Raw genomic sequence first — 19482 nt, forward strand, 5'->3', positions numbered from 1 at the left:
TTGAGTTTGCTTTTCTACATTGAGTTTGATTGATATAGATAAAAAACAGTAAGCCTTCTCTATTTGCCTACAGGAGAGTCAAATAGTGGTATAATGCAAGTAGATGGTGAGCTGGTAAATTGAATCCAAATTGTCACCTTCAATATATATCAGTTTTAAAGGTGTGTGTATGTCTACCATTATCCTAGATTTGTCTTGGTTTACAGAGGTATGACCTTTATAACAGCAGATTCAGCAACCAATCCTCTCTTCTCATTCAACTCATTTGCACTATTTAACTAAATTTGATTAACTGAAGAGCTTTCAGAGAAGCAATTCTATAATCAAATTGTTATGGTCTCTGAATTTTCTCAAACATTCATCAGTATGTTAAAAAACAACACACCCATCAGTATGTAATATTTGGATAGTTTGCTTTGACATTTTGTTCTATAAAGGATCAATCTGATTCTGAATAAAATGTCCTGAGCAATTCATTGAAAATTAAAGAAGTAATTAGGAAATTAGTGTTATTTGCAAAAAGCAGAATTCTGTTAATTACTTACCTCTTCTGATAAGAGGACACTGTTTACAAACAACAATGATCTTGGCACTCATATTTTTGCCTGCTTGTTGGATTGCTAAATTTCCTTCTTTGTAGACGTTAATAATTGATACCGTTGCATGCAAGCTTCCACCTTTAATGTTGGTTGTGATAATGGATCCAGTTATTACTAGATAAAAGAAATACATAGGATTAATACACTGGAATGTGATTGGAACACAATGAAACAGTTACATGACCACTTCACCTTTACGTGCACAGAAGATAAAAGTCTCAAACAAGTATGTCCTTTGGCTATGGCTATGTAAGTTAGACAAGTGTCCTTTTTTATTGTGAGTTGTTTGTTTGGGACATTGACTGACCACCAAATTAACAAGGCCACCTTGGTGGTTCACAGAATCTTAAAAGGACTGTAATTAGGAGATGCTGTAACATTAACAAGAAGTGCAGTCAATATCTTACACTCATCTTTCTGTCTTCCAACCCCCACTTTGCAGTAGGATAGGTGCAGTTTGGTGGTGGGTCCAGGGTGGCATAGTGATCTGTATGTTCCTACCAACTTCTGCCACAGCCACAATGTGCAGCAAGGCCCTGGTGGTCTACAGAGTTAGAAGAGTTTGGGTTGGGCCCCTAAGTATTATGCTAGTTGCGTTGCCCGGTTGCATTGAGACAACCACATATAAATGTTGGGTTGTAAGTTGCTTTGGGTTGCCCTGCGCAAGTTAAAGCAACTAACAATTTGAATCAAATATTATCAATCATCACAGTTGTATATCTAAATAGGTAAGGAGAAGATAACCAGGCCTTTACCATGATGAACAACTTTTGCATTGCAGAGAAGGATTTCCAAGAAGTATTATGAAACCAGAATTACAGCAGTACATACAACAAAATTGTCACAGTGAATAAGGAATACAGGCTGTTCCAAGAAGACATGCCAGCATCATCACTGAATCAACACTTTCATAGAGCAACAGCTTGCTTTCTGTTTGTTCAGTTTTGTTTAGACTGGAACAGTTTTTTCCCCCGACAAACATCCACACTGTCTTCTCTGTAAAACATCTGAAGGCATATAACTGAGTCATAGACACAGTATAAGAGATGCAAGTACTATGATCTGAAAGAATTTCCTTGTGCGCTAATGGTAGTTTACAAATAAGTGGCTCTGACCCTCCCATGAAACTAAGCATACATGCCCAAGTCACTGGTTGAAAGGGAAAAAAATACTTGTTGCTCTTACCGAAGTTACTTGAACAGTAACTGCTCTCAAGAGTTCCGCTCCTTCTGCATTTTTGCTGGCACAGGGCAACTGTAGGCTTCACCGCTTCTCCAAAGAGGTCGAGAAAGCAGAGTTAGTGAAATCAGTTCAAGTGTTTCAGAAGTCATTTAAAAGGGACTTTCATTTTTCCTGTGTGTTTACTCTATTAAATACAGAGAGAACTGACATTCCCAAAGCAAAAACCCCAGATAATCCAGACACACCGTACTTCAAAGAGACCAATATTCTGTATTTGCGCCATGTACTCTTGCTGTTTGCTACAGTTCTAGCTCTAACAGAGTTGTGTGTCAATGATCAAACCTCACATTCATGGTGGCACAGATGATATTCTGCATATCTAACTCTGAAACAAACTGCAGTCAAGGAGGAAAAGCGGTCCCGAATCTATTACAATTTTATGAGTCATGCTACGCTCCCAGATCTTCTAAGTAACCAACCAACCAACCAACCAACCAACCAACCAACAACCATCAGCCTTCTTTATGCTCATTTTGTTTATGACAATCTATACACACCTCAGCAAGTAAGACAACAGGGCTCATTAAAATCACAACATTCCAGACTAATGTGACATCACTACACACATGAGCATTCAGAATAGAAGGTCCTCCTACTTTGATTTAATCAAAGCAACCCTTTCCCCCAGCCTCTTCTTTACAATAAGATGATTTTTTAAAAATTAAAAAAGAATTAAGGCTGATCCTGAAGCTTCCCTGCCTGTTCCTACCAACACCTTCAATAAAGATTAAACAATGAGTTTAGACTTACTTGTGGTGGCAGGGAGGGTTGCAGTAGTAGGTGATGCAGTTGTAGGTATTTTTTTGGGCCTGAATTTGTAGTGCCCAATAAAGCCGTCAGCAGTTAAACTTAAATCAGACAAGAACTGAATAAGTAGCTCATTTCTCTCAGATACAATAGGCCTGAAAGAGAACAATGCACCCTTCATGTTAGAAGGGTCTTTTGTAGTTGTCATATTATTGCTTGTTGAACTATATGCAGCCAACAGATTCTGTAGCACTGCATACCACACAAACAGACTATATGTGTAAATATCCTTCCTAAAATTGAATGGAAAACCGAGTCTGCCTTTGTTAATCTGATTTTCCCCACACACGGAGCATAAAGATTCCTGTTACCAAATCTGCAGTTGGATATGTTTTCAGAGTGAAGTAAGCAGCACAAGTCCTTAAGGAACCTTTTTCCAGGTAAATATTTACTGAAGCTCTCAGGAAAATAGTAACGTTCAAATATGTTAAGCAAAAAACAAGCAGATCTAAAATGAAATGTTATAATACATCCACTAGTCCACTTGCTGATTTGTATACGATTTGTCTTGACTCTCTACAACATTGGAAATGTTTTGTGCACATGCTGAGTTTAAGGAACAGGAGCAGGTCCTGTAGATTTAAGATTTAAATCAGAAATACTCCCTTGGTAGAACTTTATCAGGTCAATTCTTTATAAATTTGCATCAGTGATTAATACAAAACTCATAATGGCAAGTTTGGAAAATAAATTCATTCATTTGGAACCCTGAGCCCATTCCTAACTAGCCCCAGAGTCCACAGGACTGGGAAACACGGGAAAACTTGGTTGCCACCTTAATTTGAGCTCTGCAGTGCAAGGAAGGAAGAAAGGAAGCCCTTCACAAAAGTTGTCCATAATAGATGAAATGCATGCTAGTAAGATGACAGATATACACAGAAAATGGTGCAACTCAGTGGAGGTTGGAGGCACATGAGCATCAAGATGCAAATGTGCGCATGCCATCCACCAATACAAAGTCCATCAGCACTGCAATACATAGCTAAGGATCAACCTTCCCATCTGGACTTTTATATGCTGCTTGGATCTGTATATACAATTATTTCCCCCATGGTACTGAGATTATCTTCAACAGGACTTTCTACTTTTCCTACTAATTGATTTAAAAAAATAATTTCTTTATTAAACTTCACTGAAATACACAAGTATAAAACAGCAAGAAAAATGCTAGCGAAAACCTTGTGCTTTAATGCAATTGCATACATCAATATGACACAACGCACAATAAAAGAAAATCTTCGTATGTCATCTAACTTGCATACTTACTCAAGATTCCTAAAGAACTACACTATCATTTTTATTTATCATTAAATTTTATTCCACCCGGAGGAACGTAGGGCGGTAAAACTGGTTGTTAAAATAGCCAGCAAAGCTATTTAATGTTGTAATAAAGCTGCAGTTTGTTGTTCCAATTTGCAGCTACAGTAAATTTTAAGGCAAGGAAAATCAGTTATAAAAATCTAAGTGATAAATAGATGAATGGATGAAAGGACTGGATGGGCGGGATTGTACTGAAACAACAACCATGCCTATCCAGTTTTCATCTTTTCATAGAAACAGCAGTTTAAATGAAACAAATACCATTACTTACGCTGGTGGACTGTCTCCGCAGTATTTCCCAATTCTCCGAGCATCATTAATCTCGCCTCCATTAAACACAGCCACATAGTCATATCTGCAGTAGTTATCTCTCTCCACATCAAATTTTTCAAACTTTAACTCTATTAGCTGCAAGGAGGGAAATTAAGAATCTACTTAACGGCCGACTTCTTTTCACAATGAACCCTAAAACCACAAAGATCCTCAGAGGCCATCCAATTTGGCACCTTGGATTTAATCAGCATCTCAAAGACTCTTAAAAAGATGATCCTAAAACATTTCATGCAGTACATTAAAGCTGCCATGACCCTGGGATCAGATTCCCCATCTCCAGTTAGGAGATCAAGGGCTTTGTGTCGGAACGCAAACTGCATGCAGGGCATGGTTGGCCCCAGAAACAAGTCTGCAAGATGAGCCCGTGGAACTGTTGCCCCACCAAACTGAGGACACCACATTGCTCTCCTAAGGCAAGGGGCTCCATCACAGAAGGCCCAGTCCAATCAGACTCCACCTGATTCTGTCAAAGCAAATGACTGCTGGAATGGGCTGAGCCCCTTTAACCAGAGGCAGACATAGGGATTGGTGAAACTGCCCTCTAGGCGGGTGGGGTGCAAAAAATCAGCCAGAAATATGTTACATATGGTCATGAGTTTAGACAAGAGTTGGGAGCTGAGTGGAAGGACCTATGGCAAGGCTGTATGAAGGGAGATCGATGGAGACTAGAGTGCGTGACATACATATGGAGAAGTTTCCTAGCTTCTCGCAACATGGCACAAAAGGGGTGTGGATTTTTTTGCCAGTTCTCCTTGCCTTGCCCTCACTCCAAGTACTTGGGTTGTATAAAATGCAGTAATTTCTGTTGTGGCTGTTGTGGCAAAGCAACATCAGAATGCTGCTTTCTTGTAAGCACAGCCTGGGACCTGAACAAGGCCTGGCACGCATCATAACAGTTGCTATTTGTGAATGAATAAGGACGTGCTACAGAGAATTCAGACTAGTGGGTTGAACACCACATAAGATCAAACTCTGGATAAGTATTTGTAATAAAGGCAAATTTTGGTTGCTAAAAAGAAGAAGGAGGAAACAACAATATTAACAGAAAGCTGCTATGATATTGCCACTCAAATACTGTTGCAAAATATAAAACACAAATCCTTGAAGGCAATATCCATATTAAGTGAATTATATGTACAAAGCAAAACAAAATGAAAGTCATGTCCGGCAAGCTAATTGGCATGGCCAGTGGAATGCTTCACGGTTATTAGATGGGTTTTATAATTTTTTCCAAGGCTGTATATATAAAAATAACTCAACCCTGCTGCTTATTTAGGGAGAAAACTGTGTATGGAATTCTAACCCCTCTTAACAACATCTCATGGGATTTTACTTGAACACATTGCCTGGAAGACAAATGCTAATATAATAGCCTGGTCCGGACATAATGCTAAACAATAGGGCGCCTCAGGCTCTTCCTGTCTTCCCTCTTCCTCAAGCACAGCTGCAAGGAGTTCAGAATAATTTGCTTCCATTTAAAATCAACTGCTGCTTGCTGGGTTGCCTGAACCTGAACAAACCATGCATAATCTGTGCTATGCTTAGTAGAAACAAATTTTAATTACTGGTTTGCAAGAAACTTTATTGACCTATTAGTAGAAAAGCAGTTTAACAAAGATGATAACTGGGTGAATGAATAGCTGTACCGGGTGTCTATATCGACAGTAAGAACAAAGATGATAACATGTTTCTCAGAGAGCATAATATGTTGGATGACAGAACAGCCTACTACAGTACTGTCCCAAACAATAACGTGAATCTCTAGTGGTATTTTTCCTGTGGTTTTTTTTTTAATTATTTAGTTCCATGTAATTTCAATCCAAACATTTTATGTATATATAGGCCGTTCTTTTAATTCCTTGCTTTATCATGACTATCTCATGGTGCATCAAGACACCTTGATATTCTGAAACAATGCTTAATTAAGAAATAGAAAGAAAATAGAAGCAGGCATGTGCATGTTAAAAAGTATATTTTGCCAGCTGCACCAAGCAAAAGCATAGTTTACCCTTCAGATAAAAGCCTTGCTGAAAGGGAACTCTTTGAGGAATGAAAGCCCCCATCCACTTTTTCTTTCAGATGTTTATTTTTTTATTGTGCATTAGTTGCTCATTTCTTGCGTAGGACCATCAAGTTAACACTTCTCTTAGCACTGTAAGAGGTATTGCTGTTACGGAATAATTGAGGTTCTTCATGAAGCTGTACTGCTAGTTTGGTAGTTACTAGTGTGCAAGTGACACGATAGCCACTTCTCTACTGATCCTGTTTTTTTTGCACTTGTAAAGTTTTCTTTCATATTCTTTAGAAAATGACACCCCCCCCAAAGGATGAGTAAGCTAGTCTTGCCTTTAAAAAAAGTTGGTGAATACTACCAAGTGCCGCTCTTTCTGCTGACAACAATGCCATAGCATTTAAAGAGCCTTCCTTTCTCCATTAGTCTTTCCATCCTGTGTATGCATCTTCTCCAGTTCTGATCTACAATGTCCCAATTACTATTTCTGTTGTAAAAGTGAACAGGAGTGTGGCTACCCCTTGTACTAAGGCAACGCCCCATCAACTACAGGGTACAAGTGCTGAGAGGAATAGCTATAAGCTTACGCTTATGCCATGTTAATAATAAGATGTTTTCCTTCCCTGTGCCTATAATGGCTTTAATGGGAAGGCAGAACGCTAACTGAACAATAACAGTTCTATAAATCAAAGCAGGCTGGGAGATCCATTTTCTCCTGATTCGTTTAAATATTTGATGCTATCCAGGTGAAATAAAAATGCAGCAAGAGTTTGATAGTGAGCTAACGAGGCATTGATTCATTGGTCATATTGACCTTCACAAGAAGCATTACTGGAATATACTGAGAATAAGTACATTACTGGAATATGCTGAGAATAAGTACATGGTTAGATGTTTTAAGCACTTGCAAATACAGTTTCTCAAGAATAAGAACCCAAGAGGTGAAGAGTACACTAATGGGATGGTATAATTCAGTAAGAGCTTGAAAAGATTTTCAGGCACGTTTGGCAATAAATGAGAGCAATCACAAATGCTTTGTAATTTATCATGTTCAATTAAATCGCTGGCTATCCATAAATTGTTAAATGAGCCATATGTAGCAAGCAAGGAATGTGGATTAAAGATGAATACAGGAAAAGACTAAGCTGATCTACAGCCCCAAGTTCAAGAAAATATTATCCTGATCAATGCAGGGGGTGGGAGAAAATGAAGGATCAGAAGAATATATTTATCTTGGCCAGCTCTTTCATTTGGAGGATTATGGTCATGAGAAGTGGATTAAAAGGCAACTCAAAGTGGCATGGACAAGGGTTCAGAAAGTAGATATGAAAAGCAGCCAACCTACCAAATATGCTTGGAGATAAAGGTATTCAATCACTAAGTGCCTCCTGCCATAATATAGTTTATGGAGCAGAAACCTAGGCAGCAACAACAAAAAAGAGAGAAAGCAAAGGTTGAGTAGCCTGCCATAGTGTGAAAAGGCACGTAGGTAGAAGTAATATGGGGTGACTGACAAATGGATATGAAACAAGGCAAAGTGGTTTCAGTCCTAAGAAATGAAATGGTAGTAGCATCCTTAAGATTAAGAAAACGATAGAATGAGCAAATAGATTAGGGAATTAAAACCTGAAAGTGCAAAAAGCAAAGGGAATTGAATGAATGTGGCAATATTTAGACACCGTGGAGTGTAGCAAGTGCCCCTACTTGGTTCTAGGTGGGCATGCAGAGGTAATATTGAGTCAATCATTTTGAACAGAAAATCCATAATGTTCTTAAACTGAAAATAAAGCATTTGTTATTCACTTTGGTGCTCAGAAATTGTTCATATACACTGCATTTAATGAGAAAATATATTGTATTTCTTGCTGTCTTTTAAGCCAACAATCCTTCCTTTCCTACAAAATCTTATCTTTTCAAAGGCTGAACTAGAGCAAGTCAACAGAAATAAATGTGCACTAGAACAATAAAGGAAACAGGTTAAGCAGGGGCAGATGAACAGTGAGAATATGATTTCTCTTGTCAGGTGCATAGGCAGAATTTATAACTTACCTAAAAAGAGAACAGTTTTCATAAGGCGTAGAAATCTGAAAACGAAACCTAGTTTTACCCTAGCTGTATTTTGTGTGTGTCTCAGTTACATGTTTGATGAAAGCAGGTCTTATTTACAAGGGCCACACAGCTGCACAACAAATGAAAAATTATCGTCAGGATTAAAAGGCTAAATGTATTATCAGAATTTGAACATGTTCCTATGCAGTGGGACTTGCAGTGCAATGTAACAGGAGAAGATAAATGCTCATAACATCTCCCATGAAACTCACTGTGCTGCTGCTAATACCATTATTTCTCCTGCCACTTGGCAACTCAGCAATCAATATAATACCCAGATGTTCAGCTCCGCTAATTGGTGAGCAGGGTTTTCTTCAAAGTAGCCATTTTCTGAGCCTAAATTAGAGTGTAAGTAGCCACTGTCTTCTGATTGCTCTACGACACTTCATGGGTAGGCAAACTAAGGCCCAGGGGCCAGATCCCGCAGACGGTCTGGGAACCAGCATGTTTTTACATGAGTAGAATGTGCCTTTTTTTTTTAAATGCATCTTTGGGTTATTTGTGGGGCCTGCCTGGTGTTTTTACATGAGTAGAATGTGTGCTTTTATTAAAAATGCATCTCTGGGTTATTTGTGGGGCACAGGAATTTGTTCATATTTTTTTTCCAAAATACAGTCCGGCCTCCCACAAGGTCTGAGGGACAGTGGACTGGCCCCCTGCTGAAAAGGTTTGCTGACCCTTGCTCTACTTCATAGATGCTGTAGGTCTGGTTGTGACTGTGAGCTAAGATGAGGTTGAAAGTCGCTGACAGGAAGCATCCGGAGGGGATGAATGCTAGAAATTCTTCAGGTGGAACAGAGCTAGAAGGAAAGATGGGAATCAGAGGGCTTTTGCAGATAGGAAAGATGAAAGCAGAGGCCATATGTGTGAACACAGCTCACCTGATTCTTTGGGGCTACAATGTGCCATGAGCAGGAAACCCCGGCTGGGTAATCTCGATCAGGCCAATTAGGAGTTTTAAAGGATCCAGGCTTGTCTAGTCGTCCACCACAGTACTGGTCTCCTAAAAATACACAACATAATGCTAGGCCAAAAACCAGAGTTTCATGTGGTGTTTGCCTAACTCTCATATAAAGCACATTATAATCCCAGCCTGCAAAATGTTAAATTTCGGTGAAACACTGAAATCATATCACACAATGCACTCCTTTCCATATTACTGGGGGGTTTTTTTACTTCAAATTTTATAGAGCAAATGCATTGTTTTATGTATTTCACCTTTTTAGATGGCTAGCAAATGGCTTCTAATTATAGATGAATCCCTTTGGCTTTACAAAGATTCCTTCCTAATGTAAGAAAATAATAAAATACTTTTTTTATAACCCCCCCCGAAGATTCTTACATGAAAGTACAGGGCTCAGTGTATCTATCACCTTAAGCTTCAATAACTTGCAGAATACCTCTTTCATGTGGTTCTGCTGCAGAAAACTTTGCAACAAAGCCATTCCCAGCTGTATTGGCATCTGAAATCATTTGCACCAGCATCTTATTGCTGTTGGCCACAAGAGCACCAGGTTTCAACGTGCCACAGAACCTGCCAAGACGCTGCCCGTTTGCATGGCCATTGTACACATCCACAAAGTCATATCGGCATAAGTTATCACTTTCCAAGTCCATGAATCTAAAGGAAAGAACCACGACTTTCCCTTCAGGAACCTGTAGAAAGAAAAGAAGCTAAAGATTAACAGTCTGCGGTTTACACGTTGACCTTATGGTGTAACTTTTACTCTCTACGTATATTTATATCTTACAAGAATAATATAAAGTCCTTCTCAAACCCCTTTTCTTCTCATATAATGTTAAGTTGTGGGTGAACATATCAGACGACACAGCGATTCTTCAAACAGCTCTTGTTTATTCACAGGCCAGAACAGAACTGAACTGAAGGGTTCAGCCAGCCTGCTTATGTAGAGCTCCACTAGAACGCAACAGTAACCATTTTCTGTAACTATCCAATCACTGAACGTCACTTTCGACCCCTCATTTGCATATGTGGACCTGAACTATCTACAGTATCCCCCTGCTGGCCCAGGGTGAGAACTTCAATACATAACATATAACATCTACCATATGTTTCCCCTTCCGTTTACACAAATAAGACATTCTGCTCCTCTCCTCTTCCCTATCTTCCAAGTCTACAGAGCATTGCCAATTCACCTTCTCTTGTGTGCACTTTGAGCAGCATTATTGCTTGCATTCCTCCATTGCCCTTGAAAGACTGATTGTGTGGGTTCAAAGATTTCACCATGTTTCTGCATAAAGCTTGTGTCTTTGCATGGCTCTGTAGGTATGATAGAGTTATGCAAGAACCCATGCTTCACTGTTAAATACATGGAGATTCCATTCAAGTTAGGTGCTCAACGGTTCAGTATTTACTGAATGTAAAGATGCATAATTGCTTGTGAATGATCCCTGCTTAGTGGGGGGGAAATCACAGCAGCCACAGGGACCCATAAGATAAAGCAATTGCTAATACCTTTGTGCTTCCTTCAAGAGAATAAATCATGCCCAACTATTACCGCTTATCTGGACTACCTATGTCCACAGCATTAACGACTGTGTTAATTTGCTAACTGGGGGTGATTTTGTGTTTCCTAAGTATTTTCAAATAGAGCTGCATGACTGAAATTAAGGAACCAAATGAGTTATTAAACTTCACAGCTGCAACAGAAATAGTAATAAAGCGTTTCCTAAAGAAAACATAAATGTTGTCTTAGAACTCTGAAAGCTGCTATCACAATACTATAAATATTAAGTCATATTTTTTTTTGCATGCATGCACAAATCTAAAATGATATGCTGATGAGTGGATGCAGCAGGAAGGCCCCTGCCAAAAAGTCGCAAAAGACATCTGTAGAACTGATGCAATCCTTTAGATTACATGCATTTATAAAGAACTACCCAGTGGCTCCTGTATTCAGCAGCCATGTGAGATGGTGAGAGTAGGACCACCACCCAGACTGGATGAGGCATCTGTTGTAACCCTGACCCCTTGGCTTCACCACAGTCAGACAGCTGAGGTTTGAGTCATGGGACAATTGTAGCTAGGTAGCAAGACCAATTCTTTTGGGCAATGTTGACTAGATAGATGTCCTCCCCACAACCCCACATATGCACTGATCCCATTTGATTATTTAACAAATGTAGTTTTTTTGCCAACCTTTCTTGCCAGCCATAGAAGAAGAAATATAAAACAGCTGCAGTTTCTCTTTCTCTCTCTCCCACCCTTTCTCTAGGGAACAAATGAACCAATTCCTTCTTTTCCCTGGAAAATTTCCTGACAGTTGTGCATACATAGTTCCTCTCCCCGCTTTATATTCTTGCTCCCTGGTAGTGCACCCACCAGTATACAGCTGCTGCACAGCTGGAAATTGTGGTGCAGTATGATCCTTTGACCGTTGCTTTTGCTCACCCAAGGTGCTGACAACTACCTTCAGTGAGTAGATGAGGCTTCTGGGTGGAGGGAAGAGTATAAAGAACCAAAGAATGGAAGAGAGCACACATTGAGAGAGTACAAAATTGTGAGAGTGAATTCAAAATCTTAAGCTGCTGGGTTTTTTAAAAAAAGAACTTTATATTTTTAGATCTCTTAGGCTCACGATAAGGGAAACAGAAACATGTTTTGAGTGAAGCCAATTTGAAACCAAATGTATGCATTGTGTCAACCTAAGAATTGTGATAGTTATTGCAGTGATTGGAGGGTGGGTGGCAGTGGAGGTTCGCATGAACAAACTGAATGTGTAGAGGTCAAAGCACACACAACCAACTTGAGAAAACCTTTTGAGCTATGTCAAACTTTGCTTCCAGTGAATCCCATGGAATGGAAGGGAAATCAAAGGTCATGGATATGACTTAATAAAACCATAAAAGAGATAGGGGGAAAAGTGAAAGCTCCCTATTTCCAACATGTAGCCCCATTCTCTACCCCACACTGCTTGACTTTTAAAGAAACCTTTATATGTATGAGTGTATATAAACATTTCCCAAGTCTGAAATGTTTTGCAGAAAGCCAGATGCTGTAACTTTTTTATGAATGGGCAACTTGCAAGTGCAGATATTGGCTTGGTTCCAAAAACACTATTACTGAATACGCACAAGGATTTGTTTTTTGAGTGGGATACAGCAATGCAGTTTTTGCGGTGATAAAATTCACACAAAAATATTTATTTCTAGTGTTGTCTCAGCAGGAGAAGAAAAGAAAAATTCTATGTGAGCAAACCTCACCCAATGATCATCAACTAATATTTTTTTCGGGTGTTGAATCCAGCTAGTCAGGGTCTGATTCTGCTCCCATTTGAGTCATAATGAGGATAATGTCTCAGTTCAATGGGTTAATTTAATGACTTTCATGTTCTGTCTGTGTTCTTGACAGTAATGACTAATTTGCTTCTAATCTGCCCATGCTCTGATGTCTGGAGTACAGGCAGAGAAATGCCAGTCAGCTTAATATCTTGTTACGCATATATGTCAACTCTCTTCTTTTACAGGCAACAAAACATCTCTTGCTGCTCATTCCCATTTATGAAGTAACTGATTCCTACACCCGGTTCCTAATCTACAGCTCCCACTGCATTCACAACTGTAAGTGAACAGATGACAGAATCACAGCACTGTCTCTAGATTACTGTTGGTAGCTGCTTTTCCTCACACCTTGTTAAAAAGTTCAATGGGCTGTGAGTTTTTCTGGCAACAGAGCTAAAGTTTAACGCTGCTTATTATGACACCACAATAAATTTAGTTCAATGCTATCTCTGCTGGATGCCACTGTATGAAACTCTACCATGGTGCCCCAACAATAACTGTTAGGCCATAGGGTGTTAAGGTTAAAATCTTTACTGGGGAAGGAAATACTTTTCTATTCTCATCTATATTATACATTTTAGGGCAGGCAGTACCATGCCACTTTAAATAGTCATGGTTTCCCCCTAAGAATCCCGGGAAATATAGTTTGTTAAAGCTGCCGAGCGTAGTTAGAAGACCCCTCTCCCCTCAGAGACCTACAATTCTCAGAGTTACCTAGGTAAAAGGATTACTGTTAAACTGCTCTCAGAATGGTAGCTCTCAGAGTGGAACAGGGGGCTCCTAATACCTCTCAGCCCCCTTAACAAAACCTACCCAGACCCTAAGATCATCTTCTGAGGCTCTCCTTCATGTGCCTCCTCCTTGAGAGGTCCAGAGGGTGGCAACACGAGAACAGGCCTTCTCTGCAGTGACTCCCCATCTGCGGAATGCTCTCCCCAGGGAAGTCCGCCTGGCGCCTTCATCATACACCTTTAGGTGTTAGGCAAAAACATTCCTTTTAACCAGGCATTTGTTTGATCTGATTTACATCCTATGCCCTTTTAAAATGCGTTTTTTTTGGGGAGGGGGGCTATTGGGTTGTTGTTTTTATTTTTATTATTTTGTGCTTCTATATCTTGATTTTATTCTGTGAACCGCCCTGAGACCCCTGGGTATAGGGCGGTATATAAATTCAATAAATAATAATAATATAGCAGTAAATACACGTATCCATATAATTGCAGAGCAACTATTATCCTTTGCTTTGCGGGGTATGGCCACAGATCAACAACGCATCCATTAATATGTATTTCATGAATAAAAATCCTACCATTTGTTTGTATTTAAAAGGTTATTTTCCCCACTTGGAAAATGCTTCATTCCTTATTCCTCCCATAAAAGAACATTATAAGAAAAATGAACTGAGTACCTCCAGTTAATAGGGAACATTTTTCAAAACAGGCTTCCTGTCATCAACCTTTTAATGGACTTCAGCTACTGAACATATTAAATTATCTACATAAAGAACCTATGACAGACTAGAATGCTATTTTTATGTCATGTTCCTATATATATGTACTGAGTGTTCTTAGATTACTCACCCTAAATCACTAAGGAGAGGGATTGTGTTAAAACCACTGGTATGTGATGCTTTGTGCTCTATAAATTACTCTATGAGAGATGGTAAGAGTAACAGCTGTAGTAGCACTACAACTCATAGGCTGTGTCATGACTACAATACAATGTGCTGAATGACCAACTTCTAAAATTAGAAAAAAGATAATAACCAGCTTTTTTACTGTAATGTAATATATTCTCATTCAACTTTCTGAGTAAATCAGTCTCATAAGATTTTCAAAAAACCACTACTAAATCGCTGCTTGCCTACTGCTCTGCAGCAACTATTGGATTTTGCCTGTCTCCGTTCTTTTGAGACAAAAATGGGATACAAGGAGTGGAGTAAAGTGGTTTAGAACCTGATTCCCCTCCAATTTATCTTACAATCCCTGTATTGGTGAATTTATTGATTTTCTAGCCTTCCTTTACCACTTGTAAAACTTAAACAGAAGGAGACAAATGACTGCTTCTAGAACTGTTAAATTAGATAGCTTGATCTTGGTTGTCCTTAAGTACATTAAATGACGAAACCAGATTGTGTCTAGGTTCAAAGGTCTTAAAATCTAAGTGTCAATGTTGCATGTGAGAACTGCAGATTTGAATGCATACTGCATACTTCATAACAAGAAAAGGACTGCATGTTATTCTTTTCAATGTGTTTTGCGACAGTGAAAGTTCTTACTGTGATTTTCCAAGTACATTTGCTGTTTGGAGGGTAGATTCCTGGAAATCCTTCACTGCCAATAAACCCCGATGCTCCACTTAGAATTCCACCACATTTAAAAGACCTGGAAAACAAAGAAAAGCTTTACTTCTGAGACAGTATTATAAAGGCGGAGTAGAATGGCTGTTATCTAATATGTACTGCTGACACCATTCCTAGAGCATCCGTGTAAAGGAATTAAACTATTTAAAATGTAACACAATACAGCTGCCTAAAATAACTGGCATCTATATCTATAGAGTGCAATTTATTACTGATAGGTGAAGTCTATGCCATGGGGTGGGTGTGTGTGTGTGTGGAGGAACAGAATGATTGTTCTGCATAGGGAGATGCCAAATAGATGAATTCCAAGGAAAACTTAACTAACACCCATCTCTATCTTGGTCTTTCATGCACACCACTGCCAAGGTAGTTAGCAGAACTACAGTATGTTTATCAGTTGTCTAGTAGCACTTTGCAGTTGCCTCTGGTGGTAATTTGATGTGTGTATACAGCAGTTTCCCCCCAAAGTATTAAAAATGCTTTACATGCATTAGCTGTGTTCAGACATAGTGCTAGACTATAGTTTAGTAGGAGAAGAATGAGCCTAGCCTCACTCAAGGGTCTCACACTCCCTGTTTTCCCCTCTCCTCCTCTGGTATGGCCTCAAGAAGAGGAGACTGGAAGCTCCCACTTCTGTTTTAGATTAGCTACGGTTAAATTGCTTTGTGAAGAGTAGGTAAAGGTAAAGAGACCCCTGACCACTAGGTCCAGTTATGGCTGACTCTGGGGTTGCGGCGCTCATATCGCTTTATTGGCCGAGGGAGCCAACAGCTTCCAGGTCATGTGGCCAGCATGACTAAGCCGCTTCTGGTGAACCAGAGCAACAAATTAAATGTGTATGGATAATATATAGCGAGATGAGCACCACAACACCTGAGTCGTCCACGACTGGACCTATCGGTCAGGGGTCCCTTTACCTTTAGGGACAACCAGAAAAGGTCTAACATAGAAGGGAGATAGATGGTGAAGAGCTATTTAAAGTAGCCGGAGTGAATAATAATGAAACTGGATATTTATGGAAGGTTATAAGATCTGATTCTTGTATAATGAGAAACTGATATATTGGGAATTCAGGACTTAGGTAGGAAAGCAAGGGAAATATCTTATAATTGCAGCACTCAATGTGTTTAGGTAACGTGGAATGATGGATAACTGCCGCTGCAGTAGTACTGAGGGGAAAAGACCATTATCCTCTGTATTAGAATGAAGAGATGGTACAGACATGACTTAGTAAGATTATCAGGCAGGCAAATGAGACCAAAGTCTTCAAGCAGTAAACAAAAGGCAAAAACCCAACAGACCACATGGCTGGGTGGAGTAGCAAAGGCAAGGTCACTGGACAAGACTTACCCGTTGACTCATCTCCATCTAGACTAACTTGGAATAGGAGATGGCACAAAAGTGACTGAAAAAATTGAATAATGCCAAATGAAGGAATAACCTAGATTCAGCAATGGACTGACTTCATACTTGCATGGCCTACTTTTCTTTTTTACCAGAAGCCTTGTGGTTCACCTAAGTATTTGAAATTTACAAACCAAGGCTACATACTCAGAATGACTGAACAATTAAGGCATAACTGGCAAGCAGCAATTTAGTAGTAAATAGGTTTTTGAAAATCTTATGCGACTGATTTACTCACAAAGTTGAATGAGAATATATTACATTTTGAAAAACCAGAGCGCTTTAACAGTAACCCTTTTACCTAGCTCACCCCATCGCGGGGATTCGAACTGCCGACCTTCTGATCGGCAAGCCCTAGGCTCTGTGGTTTAGACCACAGTGCCACCCGCGTCCCATCCTACAGATATTACAGGCTTTAAAAAGACAGAAGTTTAGATTCATTCCTATATCACTAGGCTGACACCAGAATATAACTTACTGGAGCCTCTTTTTGTGTTTTTCGGGCTCATGAGGAATAGGATGCAGAGGACAAACACTTGAAAATTAAATCGTCTACTCAGTCCAGGATTTACATTTACCATATGGATTTAAAGCAAAAGCATTTGGAGCCTCATGTGTCAAAGGGTGTATCCCTAAGCCTCTGATAAATACTGTAATTTTAGAAGGGAGGACAGTAGTTCTGAGGCTGCTTCTAGGGCTTCCCTATCCTCGTGCAACATTCAGATGGGTCACTGAACTACTGTTACTGAGGTGGCAAATTTTATAAAATTTAGCTCTGATGCTCCCTAGAAGTGTTTTTGCACTGGATAGTTCATGAATTCTCGGCCTACTGTTTAAAGCAGAAACAAAGACCAATAAATATGGTGTGATGCAGGGGAATTCCACTCTAGCACCTCTGCTTTGGGCAACATCTACCATCCAAACAGAAGAGGAGCTGGGCAGACAGAGCTTAAGGCTCCATGTAACTTGTGGAGATAAGCAGATGAATCAAGCATTCCTTGAAAAAGGCTCATGGAAGGTGCACCGATTTGATTCTCAGTGGGTTTACTCATCAGATCCAGCGCCGAGGGCCTTCTGGCGGCTCCCTCATTGCGAGAAGTGAGGTTACAGGGAACCAGACAGAGGGCCTTCTCGGTAGTGGCACCCACCCTGTGGAACACCCTCCCTTCAGATGTGAAAGAAACAGTGGCGTAGCGTGGGTTGCCAGCAAGGCAAGTAATTTGCGCCCCCTAACCGTGGATTTGCACCCCCTAGCCCCCAGATGTTGCGCCCAGTGCAGCCGGCCCCCGCTGCACCCCCCATGCTACGCCACTGGAAGGAAATAAGCAGTTATCCTATCTTTAAAAGACACCTGAAGGCAGCCCTGTTTAGGGAAGTTTTTAATATCTAATGCCGTATTGTTTTTAACTTTTGATTGGGAGCCACCCAGTGTGGCTGAGGAGACTCAGCCAGATGGGCGGGGTATAAATAATAAATTATTATTATTATTATCAGCTTGAATATAAAGACTCATGGACCTTCAGAAGCAGTATTATATCACTAGTTCTATCGTTGCCTGCACAATTCAATTGTTGCCTGTCATTATCTTGCAGAAAAGCAATTTAGAATAACAATAGGCTGGACAATCACTGTCTCACCCTAATAGCAAACTCAGGTAGTGAGTGCCAACAGGACCGGAGCCAAAATGCAGGCTCTGGGAGGTAGAAACCCTAAGCTCTGTAGATATACGATAATGTTTTAAGAGGAACAACCCCTGCCTCCTCTGCCAACTAAGGAATGAGTATGTTTAGTAGCTATGTAACGTTGAGTGCAGTTGGAAAAGGGAAAATGCAGAGAGGAATGAGAGTGGGGGAAATTGAATGAAGTATCCTTTGTGAGGACATGGCTGGCTGGTACCCCAAACAGGAACATCCCTGTGATATACTGCAACACCTTGTGGCAAGTTCCACTTGTCACTTTTAGAAATCTATTCCCCAAACTGCAGCACCCTGTAAAAAAAAAGTCCTGTACTATCATAACACTTTGGATTCTGCACACAGGACCTGAGTTGTCTCCTGCTATTACTTCCATCTGCCATACAGATGGAAAGGGGAATCAGGAAAGGATCAGGCCATGTTGAAGGATTCTGCAGGGATTGCGTGCAGTCCACGAAAGCATCCCATTCCTGACAAAAAGGCTTCAAGTCGCTGCATTGTAATAAGAGAGCCACACTTGGGAGTTCTGCAGATTCTAGATGGCAGTTCTTCACATAATCAATGACACAAGTTAGATCACTTCAACCATGGTGTTTTGCCTTACAATGGTGTAAGAAAATGACAACACACCATCATGTTTGTAGATAGCATCACTCACTCTAACAGCAAACTCAGGTGGCTTTGACAGAATTCTAGCTAAAACTGGATACCAGACACAAGAGGGAGATCTCAGCATCATTGGGGGAAACTCCAGGGTTTGCAGATGCTCAAATAATAGTTTCAAAAGCAAAGCTAGCAGGGCAGCTGCCCTTCCAAGCACACTCAATGCAAACTTAGGAATGCTGAATGTCAGTTGAAAAAAGAAAAATATAAAACTGGGGCATACATAGGCGCCGACTCCATGGGGCCTGAGGGGGCCCGAGCCCCCTCAAAAATTCGTTTGGGGGGGCTCTGCCCCCCCAATAATTTAAGAAAATTATTACCGTAAATTTCGCTCTATAACACGCAGATTTTTTCTCCTAAAAAGTAAGGGGAAATGTCTGTGCGTGTTATTGAGCGAATGTGTGGTCCCTGGAGCTGACTCGCCGGAGCGCAGGAGCAAAAATAGGCAAAAATCAGGCAAAAATAAGATCCGGCGGGCGGGCGGAGGGAAGGCGGAAGCTGCTGCTTTCCTGCATTCTGCCTCAGGGTCTTACTGCCCACCCGCTTCTGTTGCTGCGTTTGCTCAAACTCAACAAAGAGCAGGGAATCCCCTGCCCTCTTGGCAAGCAGAGGGTTAAGGAAAGGATCGAGTCCTTC

General features: G+C 40.3%; 1 protein-coding gene across 2 annotated transcripts in view; it reads right to left on the minus strand.

Annotated features, from left to right (window-relative positions):
* PCOLCE2 (procollagen C-endopeptidase enhancer 2) overlaps positions 1 to 19482 on the minus strand; it is a 28332-nt gene that overhangs the window by 4980 nt on the left and 3870 nt on the right. The window contains exons 2-8 of one of the 2 annotated variants that reach the window (XM_083739790.1): positions 15002 to 15107; positions 9822 to 10077; positions 9303 to 9424; positions 4240 to 4376; positions 2592 to 2743; positions 1785 to 1868; positions 546 to 713 (exon numbers count right to left, since the gene is read on the minus strand). In XM_083739790.1, the coding sequence (XP_083595916.1) occupies positions 546 to 713; positions 1785 to 1868; positions 2592 to 2743; positions 4240 to 4376; positions 9303 to 9424; positions 9822 to 10077; positions 15002 to 15107 (1025 nt within the window). Of the gene's footprint in view, positions 1 to 545; positions 714 to 1784; positions 1872 to 2591; positions 2744 to 4239; positions 4377 to 9302; positions 9425 to 9821; positions 10078 to 15001; positions 15108 to 19482 lie in introns of both variants that reach the window. The other variant, XM_083739789.1, reaches the window with a different exon arrangement.

This window comes from Podarcis gaigeae (genome assembly GCF_964106915.1).
Source record: "Podarcis gaigeae genome assembly, chromosome: 5".
Taxonomy (NCBI): Eukaryota; Metazoa; Chordata; class Lepidosauria; order Squamata; family Lacertidae; genus Podarcis; species Podarcis gaigeae.